This window comes from Dendrobates tinctorius, unplaced genomic scaffold, assembly GCF_039654945.1.
Source record: "Dendrobates tinctorius isolate UK_male_01 unplaced genomic scaffold, ASM3965494v1 ptg000083l, whole genome shotgun sequence".
NCBI classification, from domain to species: domain Eukaryota; kingdom Metazoa; phylum Chordata; class Amphibia; order Anura; family Dendrobatidae; genus Dendrobates; species Dendrobates tinctorius.
Genome location: NW_027361751.1, coordinates 16,868,024 through 16,883,747, shown reverse-complemented (window position 1 = coordinate 16,883,747; position 15,724 = coordinate 16,868,024). Strand labels below are relative to the sequence as shown.

Below are 15,724 nucleotides of genomic sequence, written 5' to 3'. Positions count from 1 at the left end.
TGCTGCTAAATAATGGCAGACGCGCAATATGGCGGTATAACGAGCACGAGTTAAACGTCACCCGATGTGCACGGAGTGGACTCTGTTAGCTCACAGAGGCGCTGTAACATAAACGCCAAGCCTGTTATACTCACAGGTCTCAGCGGAATTGCACACATGATATCAGGTCACAGAACACGGGCCCAAGGTCGGTGTCCGTCTAGACCTACCGTGTGTGCGGCGTCGCTACCGCGGACGCCGGTAAGTGCTGCTGACTGCAGTGCGGCGGCAGACTCAGCCGCTATGCGATAGTGCCGTATGAGACGTGACACCATCGGACGCTAGTGTAGAGGTGCGGTGTGCACAGTGGCCTATGGCTTGCCACTGACTGGCGCTGACTCTTTCTCTAGTTCCCTATCCACATGCGTAATATCAGAGGGAGGGGAATCATAATAAGTCAGTCACCAGAATCATACATCCAACACCATTCACAAATCTAGCAAGTAGAGTCTATACTAGCACACGGCCAAGCGGCCATGCGGGCCTTTTATAGCCGTGCGCTGCCGAGACCTTCCACAACCCTGAGATGGACCAATCAGATCTGGAGAAGGACCTGAGCACGTGACTCCTGACCTCCAATGGGAGATCGTCTCGTGAGCATGCTCAGTGGAGCGGCAGAGGGACTTCGCCTCAGGAACGGCTTGCTGCAGAGCAGCATGTGAGGCTCTGGATTCCTGTCGTGCCGCTGCAGGAATCCGACGCCTAACAGACAGGTTATTACACTTGGGGTTATTTAGTTTGGAAAATCGAAGGCTATGGGGTGATCTTATTACAATGTATAAATATATGCGGGGACAATACAAAGACCTTTCTAATGATCTTTTCACTCTTAGACCTGTGACGGGGACAAGGGGGCATCCTCTACGTCTGGAGGAAAGACGGTTTAAGCATACTCACAGACGCGGATTCTTTACTGCAAGAGCAGTGAGACTATGGAACTCTCTGCCATATGATGTTGTAATGAGTGATTCCCTACAAAAATTTAAGAAGGGTCTGGATGCCTTTCTTGAAAAGTATAATATTACAGGGTATACACACTAGTTTCCTTGATATTGCGTTGATCCAGGGAGCTAGTCCGATTGCCGTATGTGGAGTCGGGGAGGAATTTTTCCCCAAAGTGAATCTTACTGTTTGCCACATGGGGGTTTTTTTGCCTTCCTCTGGATCAACATGTTACGGCAAGTTATGGTAGGATATGGGTTGAACTAGATGGACTTAAAGTCTTCCTTCAACCTTAATAACTATGTTACTATGTGTGTGACACAATCACTAATGAAGAAAAGATCCATGAGTGTTCTGGGTGTCTTAATATTTGTTAGAGAGAAAAAAAACCAAAAACATACAAGAATTACCTTAATCTGCTGCCTCCTTAACATTGCAAGCTCCCTCATGTCTCGAAAGGGCTGTAACAAGTACTGATAGAATTCGGTAGTGGCTTCTACAACACCATTGTAAGCGTCATCCTCGATCTGATACAGCTCCAGGAGATCAATCATGTTTTCAGTGGCTTTATGTTTTTCCAAAAGCTATAAAAGGAAAAAAATAAATAAATTTCAGGGCAGAATATAAAGATGCATATTTTTCTGCTACAGTTTCCTACATTGCTTTATTAAAAAGGTTTGTACCAAGTTTATAAGTTATTCCCTATCCATTTTCAAGCCCGAACATTAAAAGTGCAATGAATCTGGCAGCGTTACATAAGAAACCCATACAAAACTGAGAAAGAAGACAGTAGTGATGAGCGAATGTGCTCGGATTAGGTGTGATCTGAGCATGCTCGGGTGCTAACCGAGTGTCTTCGGCATGGTTGAATATTATGCTTGAGTCCCCGTGGTTGCATATCTCGCTGCTGTTCGACAATCCCTTCATGTGCTGCCAAACAGTGGAGAGGCATGCAGCCGCAGGGAATCGAACATAATATTCGACCATGCTGAAGACATGCATTTGGCGTTTTACGTCCGAGTGCAGCTTGGCAAAAAGGGGGCATGTACAAGCGTCCGACAAATTTGTAATAGTTTATGCCTGAAAAGTGGCATACATTACAACAAAGTATGCCAGTCACTGACTGGAGTACACTTTTATGCGGTGGGAACCGACAACTGAAGGATGTGTCAAATTCATTAAAGCTAATGAATTTGGCACATCTTACTCCAACACATACAGACAGCTGTGAGAAAAAAAAAAAAAAAAAAAACAACAACAACATTCTTGATATATCAGCCCCAATTATTCTCTGCTTATCATGCCTTTTTGCGTTTTGCTAGTGTCCTCATCACTGTTTGTGCCATGCAGTGGTATGTCAGCCCTATGTAGTCCAGCTACTATACTCCAAGATAGCGCACCCATATCTGCTGTCTCAGGAAAGTCACTGCATCTCCCAGCAGTGTCAAGGGCATGAAAACAGGACACAAAATTTCTTGTCAAAGCAGGACTATGGGAGAGCATCAGAACGGCAGCAGGACTAGTGTCTGGCCTTTCGAGAAGCACGGCCAGAGCTCTACAAAGTGACCTACACAGGCATCAGTTGTGCAGGCTACTGACCAAACAGTCTGTATGAAGGGCTGACATCCTATAGTGGGACCTGTGCTCACATGCCAGAACCGTACAGCAGAAAATGCCAGATTTTTTAAGGTCCACCACTGGTGCCCCATTTTCTTCATATTCGAGGGCACGTGGCAAACGTAAAAAAGTCTGGAGACGGCGTGGTGAGGGTTAGCGTGCTAGTCGTATCTCTGGAGGGCTGCAAATCCCTCAAAATGATTGGTCTGAGAATTTCCTCCCAGTACCTTTGTCAGACGAAGGTGTTCCAAAACGCGCGTTGGGGCGGTCACAGGGACCCCCAGGTTGCCACCTGCCTTTTGTTATTGTGTCCAGGTAACTTATGATTCATTTGAATATATACCTTTGATTGCTGCCTGGACCTACTATGTCTTCCCTATTGAGTGCAATACATTCGCATTAGATACTTACTAGTATTGTAATGTGCAGCAGTGGTAACTTGAGTCTCTGTGTCCCTATTTGCTGTTTATGTTTTTATATTTTTATGGCACTTTAGCATGCTGTTTTGTACCTTGCCTGACCACTTAAATAAAGCAATTTTATTATGACCATTAGTTGTATTTTGGATTTTGTCCCCCCCCCCCCTTTGCTATTATATAGTACAACTGGTCAATTAGTTCACAGGTATACATGTTGGTGGCATACTGTTTGATACTATTATATAGATATATTTTTTGATTAGAATCGACTGCCCCACATGTCATATATACCAGATTTCACTGCCCTTGCTATTTATTACTTAATTAAGTGAGTAGAGTATATGGGTACAGGGCTTTTGCACTTAAATCATACGTCTAGTTTCACAAGGGCTCTGCAGGATGACTTTTCTTTTTTAGCTAGCCTGCAGTACGGACCGCCTAAAGGCCCCGTCTCACTAAGCAATCTCGGTAGCGAGATCGCTGCTGAGTCACAACTTTTGTGACGTAACAGCGATCTCACCAGCGAGATCGCTGTGTGTGACAGCGATCAGCGAGCGGCCCCCCTGCCGGTATCGCTGATCGCTGCAAGAAACCTCTGGACATTTCTTTGGTCGCTGGTCTCCCGCTGGCCAGCATGCATCGCTGTGTGTGACAGCGGGAGACCAGCGATCAGGTGTAAAAAAATTAAAAAAAATAAAAAATATAGTTATTCTCACCTTCCGATGTCCCATTCAGCCATCCCGCCTCTCTCCACGCTCCGGTCCCAGTGATCCTTTGCATGAATGACCGCGAGACTTTGTTATCCCGCGAGACCGTGACATCTCGCGGTCATTCGTGCAAAGGATCACTGGGACCGGAGCATGGAGAGAGGCGGGATGGCTAAACGGGACGTCGGAAGGTGAGAATAACTATATTTTTTATTTTGATACTATTTTCTACAGCGATAGCCAGCGATGCCGGGCGCTCGGCATCGCTGTGCTGATCGCTGGTGAAGCTGTCTGTGTGACAGCTCACCAGCGATCACATAGCGACTTACCAGCGATCCTGACACCTTCATATCGGTGTCGGGATCGCTGGTGAGTCGCTTAGTGTGACGGGGCCTTAAGTCTGAACTGTGGGCTTCACTAAACTCGGCAGGTCCCCTCTACTGCTGCCAGGTATAGGATTCTACAGCACTTGCTCACACTGAGGGCAGGTGCACTTTTGGTCCGAGTGTGAACCGACAAAACATCAGATCACACTCGGACCAATATTATGTAATGGGGTCGTGCACATGTCCAATTTATTCCTCGAACAGAGACTGTCCATGGGGGAAAAAAAACAAACAACATTACTGCATGCCAAAATATTCTCATCGCACTCCGAGACAAACAAGTCAATAAGTCAGTAGAAACCATCAGACTGCACTAGTGTGACATCTGAGTGCAATCCAATGTCCGCCCACTCACAGAATGAAGATGGTCCGGTTTACTCGAGAAGATTGGATTACACTATGCTGAAACTATGATCATAGCGCCTTTCTGTTCGAGGAAAAAAATTTTAAAAAATTACACACGTGCCCAGCCCCAGAGAATGACGTGACATGGGTAAGAGTGCTACTCGTCAAAACCACAGCTAGAACTTGTCCAATTTATACGCTGACAGGCAGAATACTGTACGATACTGAAGTAGTATTGCAGTTTAAGATAAGAGAAATCAAGCTCAAATGGACGTAAGCCCCATAGCAGGACCCAGCAGAAGCGATTCAAAGATCATCATAAAAAAAAGTTGCATGTAGTCCAAAATTGCACCAATGAAAACCTCAAATCATCCTGCCATAAACATCCCGGCTAGTCAAAAGGATTAGTTAAAAAGATTGAAAATGGCTTCAAGAAACATTGTGCTAAAATACAACTGATGCCGTATAAAACAAGCCCTCATTTGCCTAAACTGCTGCAAAACTAAAAACATGGATTTCAGAAGGTGGAGATAAAAAGGAAACAAACGAAAAATACATACAGCATCATAAAAGGTAAAATCTGGCTATTTTGAGCTATTGGCTTGTGGTATAAAGCACAATTCAGCAGATTTCTCAAAATCAAATTTTCTTTGTTGTGCATGGCAACAAATCACTCAAGCCCAACTTTAGAAATGAAAAAACGGCATTATGACTGTTTGCCAGCAATGACAATTTTTAGACTGCATTATCTGCCCTGATTTGTTGGGCTATATTTAATCAATACTTCTCTATGGGATGCTTTGCTGCTCCTTGCCACTACACTGCCTCTACTACACAAATGCTCTGCTGCTTCCTGACAAAGCTCTGCATCTATTAAAGGTGAACGTTCTATTACTCCTTGTCACTACGCTGCCTCTACTACATAGAAGCTCTGCTGCTCCCCCTGACAAAGCTCTGAGTCTACTACACGGATGCAAATATGGCAAAAAAGACAGATCTTGAAAAAGACTAGGGTCGAAACGCGTAGATCTGTCTCACTTGTCCTACATGGAGCTGTAACTGCCTGCATGCTTGTTTGGAAAAGGTTTTTCCTTTTTAGTAACTAGTAATAAAGCACATTTTTTACCTTTTCATTCCACACTGGATTTTTTTTCTCTTGCACTTACTCCCCGGATGCTCTACTACTCCTCAGCACTAAGCTGCCTCTACTACATAGAAGCTCTGCTGCTCCCCATGACAAAGCTCTGCGTCTACTACACGGATGCTCTACTACTCCTCAGCACTAAGCAGCCTCTACTACATAGAAGCTCTGCGTCTACTACACGGATGCTCTACTACTCCTCAGCACTAAGCAGCCTCTACTACATAGAAGCTCTGCTGCTCCCCCTGACAAAGCTCTGCATCTACTACTCCTCAGCACTAAGCAGCCTCTACTACATAGAAGCTCTGCTGCTCCCCCTGACAAAGCTCTGCATCTACTACACGGATGCTCTACAACTCCTCAGCACTAAGCAGCCTCTACTACATAGAAGCTCTGCTGCTCCCCCTGACAAAGCTCTACGTCTACTACTCCCTGCCACTACGCTGACTCTACTACATGGATGCTCTGCTGCTCTCTCTGACAAAGCTCTGCATCTACTACACGGATGCTCTACTACTCCTCAGCACTAAGCAGCCTCTACTACATAGAAGCTCTGCGTCTACTACACGGATGCTCTACTACTCCTCAGCACTAAGCAGCCTCTACTACATAGAAGCTCTGCTGCTCCCCCTGACAAAGCTCTGCGTCTACTACTCCCTGCCACTACGCTGACTCTACTACTTGGATGCTCTGCTGCTCTCTCTGACAAAGCTCTGCCTCTATTACACGGATGCTCCGCTACTCATCACTACGCTGCCTCTACTACACGGACGCACAGCTGCTCCCCAAAGTGCTCTGCCTCTACAAGACAGATGTCTTGGCAGGGCTTCTTCCTACACTCTCTCCAAGGCCATACACAGAAATAAGCGCCGCACAGTAATACTTACTAGTCCACTAATTTTTTATTAAGTTAATGTTTGCCATGATTTTATAACAGCTCTTTATCAGTGGAGTGGATTATACTGATGCAACATATGAGCAGTGTGCCAGTACCGCTCCTCTGTGTAGTATGTTATAAGTTTATTAGCAGGGTGCACACCCTGTTGATGAATCTGGCTTAGGCGAAAAACATTGGGTCAGACCTGTTCCAAAACTTTTCTATGTAGAACAACTCTGAAGCCAGGCCAATTTTACTTGACTCGTATACTGCAAAAGCAGAACAAATATTTTATTAATACGATTCTCAGCTACAATAGCGTATTTTTCAATGCGGTTACAACAGATATCTGGCATAAAGACTTTCCTGAGTCTCCCCCAGAATCTAGGCTCCCTTTCACACAGTAGGTGATAAAACTGGCTGTTTGCAGTCACCAGTAGGGGGCGCTCAGGGCACGTGAATTTGTATCGCTAATATTACATTGACTGGAAGCTTTAAAAATCAAGATGCCCTGAGCTCCTCCACTGGGGGTGCAGAAAAATATAAGGGCTGTCAGAAAGTAGTAGTTCAGCACCAGCTGAATACGCTCTAACAACTCACCAGCAGCGAGCGCCACAGATCTCCTAACATGTTAGCACAAGACCAGCCTCTAGCTTCCACCGCTTTCCTGGTGCAGACAGCAGGGGTCTTTAAACTGTGCAAATAATCCAGCGAACCTAACCCAAATATCAGCCTTGCCTGAACTGATTTAAAGTATACCTACCTACATTACAACCAACATACAATATTAAATAGCTGTTTTAGGCCTCATGAGACCGCTGAACTGACTTACACAATGTCTATGTAATCCTGATATTAAAAAGTGGCCAAGCTACAGAGCTCCCCAAGTGATTCCTTCTCCACCCACCCAGCCTGACAGCTCAACAGCAGCAGGAGGTCACTGACGAGCTCACATGCATGGTGGCTCAGTGGTTAGCACTGCAGCAACAGGGGTCCTAGGTTCAAATCCCACCAAGGACAACATCCGCAAAGAGTTTGTAGAAGAGAAAAAAGAACCGCTCGAAGATATTCACACCACCAATACTATAAATAAAAAGTGGAAAAACTTTAGACAAATATTTTAAAACATATTTAAAACCCATAAATGTCCCCCCTCTAAATGCATAAACCATAATGTGGTTATAGAGGCCTGTGTAAATTATGCCCATAGTATGTCCAGTATAGCAACAATTACGCAGCAGGATATAATGACTGGAATCATCAAAATGCTAATAAACCACGCACGGCAGCACGGTGGCTCAGTGGGTAGCACTGCAGCCCTGGAGTCCTGGGTTTGAATCCCCACCAAGGACAACATCTCCAAGGAGTTTGTATGTTCTCCCCGTGTTTGCGTGGGTTTCCTCCCACATTCCAAAAACATACTGATAGGGAATTTAGATTGTGAGCCCCATCAGGGGACAGTGATGATAATGTGTGCAAACTGTAAAGCGCTGCGGAATATGTTAGCGCTATATAAAGATTATTATTATGAAATCAGTAGGCAAATTATTGTATATAGACAGCTTACAGCACATAGCCACAATCAGGATATGATAACTGGAATCATTACCATGCTAATGAACAACACATGAGAAGCTTGGCCAAAACATTTGTGTATGTACAGCTGAGACAAGAACACATTTAGCCAAACTGCTGTATAAGAGCCGCTTGATCAAGAGCCAGGTGGCGACCTAAATAATGTAAGCAACAGACAATGAGGGCTGTGCAATCGCAATCATGCAATGCACAAGATAAATAGTGGCAGCTCAGGTATGGAGCCGCAAAATCATCTCACTAGAATGAATGTGGGCCCTTCTAGAAAAGAAGATAGGAAGCCAGCCAGAATCCATGGAACTGAAAGGCGGGCAGAGACCAGGGCACCAAATACAAATAGATGAGGAGGAATAGAGAAAGAACTGGAATACTTTGTAAGGTATAACATTTTGAGAAATGGAGATAAGTAAATGGAAGCGTTGAAAAACATGAAAAAATTATACGACAATAATGAAAATAATAAAGAAAAATTATATCCAAATAAATATGTTATATAAATAATGTAAAAGGGAAAAAAAAAAAAATCTAAAATTAAAAATGGAAAAATATATAAAGAAAAATCAAAATAAAATTTAAAAGAAGTGAAAACTGGAAATCAGTATCAGCCTCAAAGACATGGCCGATAGAGGTCCATGGAGGAGCATTAGGTCTTTAACTTGCTCCATCAGTGCGGCTGAGTATATATATAAATTCAACAAAAGGAAAAATCCTCAGTTCTCCATCTTCACCCCAGGGGTGCCTGGTGAATGATACACCCGGAATGAAGCTGAAGTCCTGTGGCTTTTTTCCTTCCATTGAATTTTTAATGTCTTTGGACCATGATACTTGACTGCTTGCACCCAATCTGAAGACACGTGATCGGAGAGAGGGCGGCTCTATTTTTTTTTCTAATTACTAAGTAATGTTCCTATGGCGCATTGCTTTCAGCATGTGAATACATTTTGTAAAAATAAATAAAAAGTACACACACTCTGATTTACACCCTGAACATAATCCACAAGTAAAAGGGTCTTAGACAGGCAGTGTAAGACGACAGAGAATTTTTATAACAGCCCAAAGCGATATATTACATTGCATGCAATCTGGTGGACTCCAGCCCTCTCCATCAATCAGTAACACCGCAGACGACCAGGAGTATACATGGGTGGCCTATCCTTAGGACACAACAGCTGGTGTGTACACGCGCCTGTGCCTTTTCTTCAGTCTGAGCAAGGGTTGGACTGACAAACACACTGATGTTCTATCCTAAACATCCAAGCATATTCCCAAATAACCCCTAAATGTTTCCTGTTGGCTCTCAGAACAGGACTGTGTAAAAGCTGCATTTACAGTGACCGATCACTGAACGAGCCTACCTAGGAACGCTCATTCCCCGTCAATGGAAATGACCTGCTGATCACCTGAAGAACAAACAACATCAATGTTCTCGGCAGCACATCCTCTGATGTCAACAGGACATAGGCGGCCACAGTTCTCAGCAGCACAAAGCGATCTACTACTGACCGATCTGGTTTATATCGACTATTAAACAGTCACCAATATGTACCGATCGGCAGTCAATTAGCGACCACAGGGCGACGTATTTAAATGTACCCTTAAAAAACAAGATGGTAAAGTGTAAAATTGTAGTGAACTACATCTCCTGATCGGAGTGACTATCGCATTCTGAGGAAATCTGATCAACCAGCATGAACAGACTGAAATGCAGAGGGAGAACATGGAATAAGCGTGAGATCAGCGCATTAATGCCGAGCATGATAAATGTGCCATTCATATGATCTGAGACACAAGCCAACTCGATAGCAGAAAATGCAAATGGAGAACAATTGTGGTACATTTATTGCAGTGTGCAGCAATTAGTGACAGTGCCCGCTCTGTTCTGTGGGTGCCGCATTAACCCTCACACACCAAACAGCATACCCGCTGCTAGGGATGAACTGGCACACACCTGCGGCAGCTGCACACAAGCCTCCTCACACAGAGCTTGGGATGAACTTTGGATAGTTCTATCTATTCTTGGGACTGTGGGACAGAATGCCTGTGGTGTAGCCTTCAATGATGAGAGGGGGGGTTGGAGGACTTCTGCCAAAGGTTCCACAGGCGCTCAGAGGTCTCAAAACATCTATAGTTTTACTTGGATTTTAGCAACCGTGTCTGATCAAAGAATATTAAGCTGCGGAATAAGAGTTATTGTGACAGGTTCAGACGACTAGTCGGAAATCTCCCTACTTCCTAATGGATTCATTGAGCAATGGTATCAGTGGAGGAGGATACACTGGAATTATAGGACACTACACACGATGTCACCCGCATTGTTCAAGCTCCTGGAGGCCAAGTCCGACCCTCCCAGGACACACTTGGACGGCGTAACAGACTAGAGAAACCGCACAAAGAGTAATAACCAAATGGAAGCTTTCAGTTAACTTCACACAGTGGGTTTTTTTAATCGAAGTTTATCCAGCAGGAAGGTGAATGACAACCACTTTTCGATACATTTATGGCTTTGGCATCAAAAACTGAAATGATGTTTTTTAAAACTATGTGCAAAACTGGCCAAACTCTTACACAATTTATTCTAAACATTAATTCACATATTCCCAAGGTAACGTTTACCATACATCATAATGGATAGGTCATTAACTTCCTGCACACCCTCGGTAAACATGGAGAAGACGCTCATTTACTACAGATTTGTCCACCAAACCAACCGATTGTAGCTGCATCTTACATTTTTTCTAGCTGTTAGCCACAGTGCATCCAAAAGTGTCTTGCGAAGTCAGTGTGTCACATAATATTTATTGAGGCTTTATGTATTCTAGTTTGTCCCTTTTCAATAGATCATTTTGTTTGTCTTTTTCTCTTTTGTCCATGTTTCATATTTAATTCTTTATAATCTTCTCTTTTCAGATCCAATAGTGGTTATCGCGTAGTGACTTTACATACACTTCATGGCACAATTGTCTGCTTCTCCATTTCTTTTTTTATATCCTCTTTTCTTATTCTATTCTTTCTATTTTTTCTTTCCCAACTCTTTTCTCTTCACTTTCACTCTACCATTTATTTATTTACTCTCAGTGTTGTTTACTCCTCTTCATTTATTTCTCTTTTCCTCTATTTCTTCTTCTTATGCCCCATTTCCCCATATATCTTACTTATGTTGCCCTTTCCTCTGTTATTCCTATGTCCCTGCAGTTCTCGTCTCCTTCTTGGTGTCATTACGTTACTATTCTCGTCTCTTCCTCTCTGTGATCTACCCTCCCTTGGCTCGCTTCGCTTGTGTAGATTTCTACGCTGGACCCAAATCCTTCCATCACATTAATATGACGCATGTCCTAGTTCCTCCCTTTCACCATATACGACACCGCTTCTGGACCAGCCTTTCTACCTCAGCGAGATGAGTTTCGCAACGCCCCAATACTCCTTCAGACAATCCCTGTGCAGGTACCGGTACACTGCCTCTCACGGAGTGTTATGTCTGGCTCCTTACTATTTTGTACTCACCTTGTATCGCCTTTATATCCTCCTTATTCTGCAGACTATCTTACCTTCCTCACATGTATTCTCTCCTTGTACCATCTCGCCATTTTCCTTAGGGTTTCATAAATTCCCTCCACTGGATACTTCTATTTAATTTCTTATTTCTTCTATTTGGCATCTGTCCACCACATCATATTGCCATATGTCTTTTTAGCGGTATCTCACTATGTATGGTGGACAGTCTGAATTGGCTACCTACCCTCCTTATCAACTTATATTACGAGTTATATTACAGCATTACAGAATTCTGTAGATAAGCCCCTGATGTCGGTGCCGGCAGCTGATAGTCGAAAAATGGGGTGACAGATTCCCTTTAAAGTGTAAATAGTTTGCATCCATTGGAATGCCAAGTTTTTGCTGAACATACGATCATCATGGCCCTCTTTATTCTTTAAAGACACTATCACTTTAAGCCTAATTTAGATGGCCAAAAACTTGTAGATTTTGTGCACATATTAGCAGCACATCATCAGATGTTTTTATGATAATGCGCTATTCAAAGCCACCTGAACGCTGCAGCCAATCACAGGCCACAGCAGCTGGTGGAATGGTGAGGTCTGCAATGAGCAGGCATACAGAACAGCCTGATGGCTGGGGATCCAGGTGGCTGCCGGAAAATGGTGAGGTCTCCACGGAGCAGGCATAAGGAACAGCCTGTTGGATCCAAGTGGCTGCCAGTAGGTATAATGAGTCGGTTTGTTTTTTTTTAACAAATCCAGTTCTCTGGGGAAGGTTTCATTTTGGCCGACTCATCATCACATAACTGGAGACCTGGATACAGAACAGCCGGAGGAGTAAGGAAGTGGTGCCATTGAGGCAGCATGGGGTTGCTGTGCATACAGATTCCCACAATGTTTTGTACATATTTCCCCTAAGACAACTATGAAAATTATGTGTTGACAATGGACATCTCTTTAGCCTCCTCGCTAGATAAAGGTCCCCCTCACTATCTGCCAGCCACTCAAACTCCTCAACCGAATAAACATCCCCTTTATTACCTGCCAGCCACTTACCCTGCTCACACCTGCCTGTAGCAGATCTGCCTTCCTCACCCCCATGCTACCCAGTGGCTCCTTATCCTGCTCACCCTGTAGCAGCAGATCTGCCCTCCTCATCCCTTGGCAGCCCCTTATCCTGTCTCCCCCCTGTAGCAGCAGATCTGCCCTCCTCACCCCCCTGGCAGCCCCTTATCCTGTCTCCCCCCTGTAGCAGCAGATCTGCCCTCCTCACCCCCCTGGCAGCCCCTTATCCTGTCTCCCCCCTGTAGCAGCAGATCTGCCCTCCTCACCCCCCTGGCAGCCCCTTATCCTGTCTCCCCCCTGTAGCAGCAGATCTGCCCTCCTCACCCCCCTGGCAGCCCCTTATCCTGTCTCCCCCCTATAGCAGCAGATCTGCCCTCCTCACCCCCCTGGCAGCCCCTTATCCTGTCTCCCCCCTATAGCAGCAGATCTGCCCTCCTCACCCCCCTGGCAGCCCCTTATCCTGTCTCCCCCCTATAGCAGATCTGCCCTCCTCACCCCCCTGGCAGCCCCTTATCCTATCTCCCCCCTATAGCAGATCTGCCCTCCTCACCCCCCCTGGCAGCCCCTTATCCTGTCTCCCCCTTGTAGCAGATCTGCCCTCCTCGCCCCCTGGCAGCCCCTTTACCTGCTCCCCCTGTAGCCCTCCCTCCTCGCCCGGTTTCCATGGTGACCGTATACCTCGTGCAGCCTCCGCCGGGCCCGGTGCAGCGCCTCCTCGTAGCCCTTGTGCCGCAGCTCGCTCAGGCTCTCGTAGTACTCCTCGGGGTCGTCACTCTCCGTGAACAGCACCTGGGACAGGATCTTCCAGCCGCAGGTGTCCAGGCCGTGGCCCAGGTAGAGCTGCAGGCGGCCGCACAGCTCCTCCACCAGCTCGTCGCTCAGCTCGGGGGGCCCGAACAGCACGGACCACATGCCGGACGGCTCCTCGGGGAAGGCGGGCAGGCAGGGCTCCAGCTCGGCGCTGACGGAGCACAGCTGCTGGTGCACGGCCCGCAGGTCCTGGAAGGAGAAGAGTCCGGCCCAGCTGCAGTCCTCGTCCTCCGGCTCCCGGGCCGGGCTTCCTCCCGGGGTCGTGTCCCTTCTGCCCGGGCTGCCCTCCGGCTCGTCCCTCCTGCAGGGGCTGCGGCTGCCGCCTTTGTCCGCGCTCCGCTGCCGCTGCGCGGTCCGGTTGTGACAGGTGATGGCGAACCTGCCCTCTACTTCATTCCAGGCCACGATGAACACGAACTTATGCCGCTCCTTCTCCTCGAACACATTGGGCCGCACGGCCACCCAGTCCGCCTCCAGCGTGTCCTCCAGAGCGAACGACGACATCTCCGGCCCTCGCCGCCGCCAACCGACTGTATCCGTGCGCGGCGCTGCTGCTGCGGCGGATGGATCCCTGCGAGCGAGTGTCTGCAGCCGGATCTCGCTACACTTGTGCCCCTATTGTTGTTATTATCAGCGGCCGCCGGTCATGTGACTAGGCGCCTTGTTCACAGTCACCGGGCAACGGGCCCTTTCTTCTTCCGCCGTCGCCAGTCTGGTCTCCGGCATGACCTCCTCGCCTATCACCCGCATCACGTTGTCTCCCCCAGACCGGACCGCTCGTTGTTGGCTGCCTCCTCCTCCTCTCTTCCCTCAGCGACCTCCCCTTCTCAGGACTATGGAGACAACAAAGCTGTCAGGCCGGTGCTGACGTCACGACCTGCGAAGAAGGAACGTAAACATGCGCACGTGTCCCGTGTCCTGCTGCGCATGCTCACAAAGGGCCGCCTGCTGGTCACGTGACTAAAGGAGCGCCTCCCCCTTACTGCTGCGCCTGCGCGGAGCAGTGGCTACTTGTGCAGGAGGCTATTGCACTCTTATCAGCACAGTTATTTAGTGGAGTCATCATAGCTTCTTCCATGGCCTCTGCTTTATCCCTGTGCTGATCACTGGTATCCACAGCTATGAGAAACACCGGTCACTGGTTTTGGCTTATGGCGGAGGCCACCTGTACAATGGTCAGGTCTTTCCTTTTGGAAAGATGCTGGGAAGCAGGGCTGTGGAGTCGGAGTCAGTGCTCATTTTGGTGGAGTCGGAGTTGGAGTCGGTATAAAATGGACCGACTCCGACTCCTAAAATATATAATAAATTGGGTACAGTAATTCAATGCAGGATGTGCTGAATATTTTTTTATAGGAGTTTGGGAAAGTTATGAAATGTCCTATAAATGGCTGTTATATTCCTGATCTAAGGCTACATTCACACACAGCGTTTTTCCTGTATTTTTTGAGGATACATTTTTCAGCTGCAAAAGCAGATCAGATTTTTAAAAAACTGCATCACCTGAAAGGTTTTTGAGCTCATAGATAATGTTTTCAATAGCAAAAGCAGATTAGAAATCTGCTCTATCTATCCATTTATCCATATCTGTCTATCCATATCGTATCTGTACCAAAAAGAATGAAAACCGGGTAGTACACCAATATATATTCTGTTCTATCTAAATATCTTGATTATTGGATCATAAAAATGATTAAATGTCTGAGGTTCACATTGTACTACAATAAATTTTTCACTTAAATATAAGCAATATGTGTGGGAGTCGGAGTCGTGGAGTTGGAGTCGGTGTAAGGGAAATTGAGGAGTCGGAGTCGCAGGTTTGGCTTACCGACTCCACAGCCCTGCTGGGAAGTCTGAACCCATAACTAGCAAGGAGTTCTTACATAATATTTAGTGATGAGCGCACGTGCTGGGATAAGGTGTTATCTGAGCATGCTCGGGTGCTCGAGTCCCTGCAGTTGCATGTGTCGCCGCTGTGAGGCAATCCCTCAGCGTTTTTATTCTGTGCGGAATTGCACCAAATCGGCACGTTTGCTCATGTAAGGTTAATCTATGGGAATCCAGAATTGTGTGCGCACGCTTGGGAAAATTCCGTCCTCCAATCAAATATATGGAGCAATATAGCGCTTTGCAGCATATCAGCTATCACTCAAGTAAAGTGCATGTGCAAAGAAAGTGACTGATGCAAAAAAGGCATAAAGTGCTAAGAAAATGCATTAGCTGCCCAATTATAGTGGTCCATACTTGTGCTAATAAAGGGTTAAATAAATATACCTGAAGGCGGCAGGCACC

At 46.2% G+C, this 15,724-nt stretch overlaps 1 protein-coding gene across 1 annotated transcript in view; it reads right to left on the bottom strand.

The window, feature by feature from the left end:
* JMY (junction mediating and regulatory protein, p53 cofactor) overlaps positions 1 to 14,350 on the bottom strand; it is an 85,862-nt gene extending 71,512 nt beyond the window's left edge. The window contains exons 1-2 of the mRNA XM_073584159.1: positions 13,304 to 14,350; positions 1,392 to 1,565 (exon numbers count right to left, since the gene is read on the bottom strand). Of these exons, the coding sequence (XP_073440260.1) occupies positions 1,392 to 1,565; positions 13,304 to 13,939 (810 nt within the window). The 5' untranslated portion in view covers positions 13,940 to 14,350. The remainder of the gene's footprint in view (positions 1 to 1,391; positions 1,566 to 13,303) is intronic.
* Between the last annotated feature and the right edge of the window lie 1,374 nt (positions 14,351 to 15,724).